The 6,000-nt window shown below is 36.6% G+C and overlaps 1 protein-coding gene across 1 annotated transcript in view; it reads right to left on the reverse strand.

Moving 5' to 3' along the window:
* The window catches only part of LOC106867695 (N-acetylglucosamine-1-phosphotransferase subunits alpha/beta), a 50,480-nt gene that overhangs the window by 29,933 nt on the left and 14,547 nt on the right, over positions 1 to 6,000 (reverse strand). Inside the window, exons 2-3 of the mRNA XM_014912649.2 lie at positions 5,213 to 5,298; positions 826 to 945 (exon numbers count right to left, since the gene is read on the reverse strand). Coding sequence (XP_014768135.2) covers positions 826 to 945; positions 5,213 to 5,298 — 206 coding nt within the window. The remainder of the gene's footprint in view (positions 1 to 825; positions 946 to 5,212; positions 5,299 to 6,000) is intronic.

The raw sequence follows: 6,000 nt of genomic DNA on the forward strand, positions 1-6,000 counted from the left end.
GATAAATTCTTCATCGCTCAAGCTGATGTCCATGATAATGAACTATAAGATAGCAAATATTATTCCTCACCCTCCTAGTAATGTTCATTCCACCACCACCCCTCACGCAATAGTCAACAGCTTTTGTGGTAAAAATGTACCCTTATGATATGATTCTTATTAATTCCCTAACCTTCCTCTCAGAACGCTTTTGTATTTTTATGTATCTGTAATGTAGTGTGTATGTTTAGAAATTGTCATTTTCATGTACAAAGGTGATCATGTTGCTTGTTCTCTGTTGTTTTTTAGGGAATTTTTCTTTTTTTTCAAATAAATCTGCAGGAACGCAATCTCACTTGATTACATAGAAATCAATAGGAAAATTAATTTCGCGCTATGGCCAGATTTTCAGAAACATTACTTCTGTAAAGTGAAGGATTCCTGTATGCAAATATATATGTACATTTCTCTTTTAAATGTACTTTGAACATGTGGCTATTCTCTCTAACTTTTATATATTTTCTTTTAGTGCTTAATGTTGTTTGGAGTAATGAACAATGAACATGCAAGGTCCATCGATGCTTCAAGACTTTCCTGATGCCGTCTTCTAAATGGAATATTTTCTAACTGATATACAGAACCTGTACCTCTTCTGACTGTCATATATTGCAAAAGATTAAGCATTGACAAGCAATTTGGAAACAGATATCACACAAGGATTGGTCAACAGGCGGCCAGCTTTTGTAGAAGTGCTGCAACCAAGCCAGATGTTCCTAGGTATTAGGAATAAAAATGAGTAAGAGTGGAGCAAGATTAGCATCGTAAGGAAATGGAACAAATATTTACCTTGATTCATTTAACTGAGTCTGAAGCATTATTTTGACACGTTGCAATTTTGAAATCAGTTCAGGATCAGATCCGTTTACCCAGGTGTAGACAACATCTATGGGCATTGGTGAACACAACCTAGATGGATCCAAAGTACAAATAATAATCATTTGTTATTTTCACACAAGATTACAAATTTATTGGGGGAAGTCAATTATTTTAACAACGACAAGAATGAATTGAAAGACAACATTAATCTCTAGATAAAATTGAACTCAGAATGTAGAGAGCGAAAAGTAAACACAGTTCAGCAGGCGGGGAACTTTTTTAACCAATTACTCCAAAATATATTTATTTACAGCCACATTACCCCCTTGATTTGAAAGGAAGAAAATTATAGATTCTTTGAATTCAAAAGGTTTATTGAATCTATTTATATGGAGAAAACAATTATAGACATAAAAAGTATAAAACAAATGCAATAAAATAAATTAATATCTTCATTATGAAACAAAAGGATTTTTCTAGAAACTTTTTCACTTCAGGTTTTGGAGAAATGACGTTTCATTTTTGTTACAATTATATCAAAATTGGGGCATTTTGATGCCAGAGCAATTTGGATACAATCTTCGGAGTCCAACCAATTTTCTTAAAGGGTCAAAGTGAATAACTACTTAAACAAAGCAAAAATAACTGTTGAAAAATAAGGTTATGGTGAGTATAGACAACTGACAAATAGTATCTGTTTAGTCAATGCCTTAGCAATCAAATTGTAGTTCAAAATGGTATGATGTCTCCTAAGCATGTCCATTACAATGGACAGATGCAGCAATGCTAGAAGAAAAGTTTCTGTTGTAACAAGGAACCTGTTCTCTATGTAATTTTACTTATGTCTAATGAGCCCTCACTATCCACAAGAATTTCCTTTTTACCCCACTCAGAGTAATTTACCGTGGTTTGCTGACCCCTGATTTAGTTCAATAAATTACTGGACACCTCCAATATCTATCACTTTGCAGCTCCAACTGATCATTCTGTCTCTTCCCCACTAAATGTGAGTAACCATGCAGCTCTTCTATAAGTACCTGGTCAGCATCCTAACTTCTCTCATACTTAAACCGTACTCTCATACTTTGTTACCATATTTCTGTTGATATATATTGCTTCTGTCTAAATAAATTTTGGAAATAATGAAGAATTCAGTAAAATATCTTTGAAGTTATTAAGCTATTATTTGGAATGTAAATTTACGTGGAATTTTGATGGTAAATCTTAATTAAGATCATTTGAAAAGATTAACTTTATAAAAGAGAAACATGGACAATTTTGTGCAAGTTGGTATCAAAAGAGTTAACTCCAGATGTTCTAGCATAAATCCACCCCACCTTTCCCTCAGGGCATGTAGTCTTGCAATCATCATCATCATCATTTAACGTCTGTTGTCCATGCTGGCATGGGTTGAATGGTTTGACCAGGGCCAGCAAGCTGAGGGGCCGCACCAGACTCCAGTCTGATTTGGCATGGTTTCTACAGCTGGATACCCTTCCTAACGCTAACCATTCTGAGAGTGTAATGGGAGCTTTTATGTACCACTGGCACCAGTATCCCCATAACTGCGATCGATTTCACTTGGCTTGATGAGTCTCCTTCTTAAACATGACATATTGCCAAAGGTCTTGCTCATGTGTCATTGCCTCCGCGAGGCCCAACACTCGAAAGGTGCTTTTTACGTGCCACTGGCATTGGACACATTGTCTCCTTGAGGCTTAATGCTCAACAGGTGCTTTTTATGTGCTGCCAGCATGGGTGCTAGATATGTCCATGAGGCCAAACATTTGAAAGGTGCTTTTTACGTGCCATGTATGAAACATCAGCATCAGCCACATGAGGCCCAACTCTTGAAAGGTGATTTTTATGTGCCACCAGCATGGGTGTCAATTATGTGGCATGGTACCAGCCATGACAGGTCTGGAATCCATAGGCAAAAACTAGTTGAGCACTAGTTGAGCACGAGTCTGTAGAGAACTTTGCCCCTACATCTCTCAAAGGACCCATGCAATCATACATATTAAAATGATTATGAAGACCCATGCAATCATAGATATCAAAATGATTATGAAGATTTTGAACATAGACATAAGGTTACAATGTTTGAGGAATGGTTTAATTGATTTTATTGACCCTGGTACCCAAATGGTACTTTATTTCGTTGAATTCAAACCATTTCAAATAAATGACAAGGAGAAAACAAATTTTAAGGCAAAAACTGTCAAATTAAGGAATTAAAGAAAAATAACAACAACACTGTAAATGAATGCTACATTCAAAGAATAATTCCATGATCTAATTCAGGAGTGGGTACCCTTTTTACATATGAAGGCTACTATGAATTTAATGAAATCTAATAAAGCTTCAGCATTGAAGGAAATTTTATTAAATACATGAAAAGAATATAATTACATTTATTGTGAAAATGTAATTATAAATAAAGAATAAAATGTTTTGAATGACACAACAATGCACTATAGTACAAGTACAAACAATGGACTATAATAACTGTTGTAATTTAATCATCCATAGTCTGATATGATATTTCGGAATAAAGTTTCCTTCTTCAGATATTCCTAGGAATTGATGGGGTCACTGCTATAATTGGTTTTCCAATGGCTTTTCTGGGTTTTTTTCTCTGAGATAACACTGACACTGAGGACACCAGCACACCATCAACAACAAAAGCCTTAGTCACACACCTGAATGGATCACTCTCCCATGAAGAACTAGAACTTCTCAGTCTGGGCCCTAAATTTGTCTTGAGCCAACAGCCGAATGAAAAAAATCTTATTTAACCTGGAAGCCAACTTTTGTCGAACAGCCTCCCTACTCAAATGGCTATCGGTGATAAAGAAGAAGAAGAACACATTCGGCAAATTTCCCATGCCCCAACTAGACCACCCACCAACCAAGAACTCAACGACAAACTATCCAGATTGAAATAATTTATCTCCAACATTTTAAGGAAGGAATTGAAAATAACATCAAACTTAACCAAGGCGCAACATAAGACATTGACTAAACTAAAAAACAAAAACCTTATCTACTTACCATCAGATAAAGGAAAAGAAATGTGTGTGATTTCTTGTGAAATATATGATAGACTAGCACTAGAACATTTAAGCAATGACAGGCTATATTCTGAGGTGACAGATACGACTATGACCAGGATTGACGACTGAATTAACACCGCATGGACAGACATCTGTAGACGGAGACAAATACATAACAAATGCAAAAACAACTTCATCACAAAGAACAGTAGATTACCCAGATTTCATCACCTCATTAAAAAACAAAGGATAGCAACACAATCCAGATTAGACCCATTGTCTCCAGCGAAGAAGGACCTCTATATAAAATATCCTGGTTACTTTCTCACATACTGAAACCTATACTCTCTATCTTTCCTGGACATGTCAAGAACTCTGACAAAGTCATCAAAAGACTGCACCAACTCAGGCAAAACAGATATGCCTTTAGTCTTGACGTTGTCTCAATGTACACAACGGTGCCAGCACACTCGGCGGTCAACCTATTGACTGACTGCATAACAGCGTCTGACATCCAATGCTTCGGACTTACTGCAGCTGATATACATCAACTTTTGTCCATCATCATGGACAACATCTACTTCTCTTTCCAGGACCACATATACAAACACACAACAGGTCTCCCCATGGGATCCAGTCTCTTGGGCCTACTAGCCATCACATATATGAACCATCTGGAACGTCGTGCACTCAACATCTGCCGCTCATGTGCCTTCTTCACTAGGTACGTAGATGACATCCTCATACTCACATCCTCCCGTGAAAGGGCTGACAGAATATTCATGACATCCAATAACATGGACATGAACATAAAGTTCACTATAGAACATCCCAACATCACTGGATCACTACTTGACTTCCAACTGAATATAACAGAAGAAGGGGAAATCTACACTGAGTTCTACAGGAAAGCAGCCAGTAGAGATATGTTTGTCCAGTACAATTCAGCACTTCCACTGAGTGCCAAAATAGGATACACCCAAAATGAACTTGCACGCATCCAAGGCAAGTGTTGGAGGACAGAGGACAAGGTGACGCACACTACACACTTCCTAGATATATTGAAAACCAATGGGTACCCTAGATCCATTGGCTTAAGTACCCAAGATGACCAGCACGCCAAACATATAGAAAACCCAGCAACGCATGCTTCCTTAAAATACCCCATTTTAGCAAGAAGATAACTATGAAATCCAGGTTTCCACCATGGGACTGAACATGGCCTGAAAGGTTGCATATGTCCCAACTCCACTGCTAAATGAAATAGAAATCTGTTAGATTGTTGATTTTGTGATATTTACCTGTGTTTAAATGAATGACCGGCAACATTGTCTGTGAATGAACTAAACATAGTAATGTACTGCTTCTGGCTCCATTGCATCACAGTCTGGAAAGAAAAGAAAGAAACTAGAATTAAATGTTGGACAATCATAATATTGGTTTGTGGGTAAGGTGCATCACCCTGCTTGCCTCCATCTGCATGGATAACAGATGGTTGCTCTTGTCACAAAAAGAGAAAAACGAATAATAACAAATACAGGGTATAGCCATTATCATTGTCTTTATGAAGATTTTTTTTTATATTTGCTTAGGTGAGAAGAGAGTATGTAGTCACTTGTGCTATTTTGCCACAATTATGCATAGTTCTAATGTTCCACAACCCAACAATGGTTTTACTCATGAGTGTCATGAAGTGTATTAGCTGTATAGTATCATTTCATTTTAAGCTGCAATATTTCATTCTTCCTTTGCAGAGTCATTCAGATCTCCAGAATTGTGAGATTTACTTCATTATATTTTTTTCATTGATGATTCTGGAGCTGATGTAGATTTTTGCAAAAAGCGGATGCTAACACCATGCCAACCAAGGATCCCAGAGAATATTCTTTAATCTGGCTGCTACACACTGACCTGCCAGGCATGATTGAATCTCCCCAGGATCACAGAAACATGCAAGTGTCCCTGCTGCCACCACCATAATATTTATATACATAATATATATATATACATAATACATATATACATTATATATATATATATATATATATATATAATAATATTATTAGGGACAAAATCCAAAATTACAGGT

This window comes from Octopus bimaculoides, chromosome 7, assembly GCF_001194135.2.
Source record: "Octopus bimaculoides isolate UCB-OBI-ISO-001 chromosome 7, ASM119413v2, whole genome shotgun sequence".
In the NCBI taxonomy this organism is placed as follows: domain Eukaryota; kingdom Metazoa; phylum Mollusca; class Cephalopoda; order Octopoda; family Octopodidae; genus Octopus; species Octopus bimaculoides.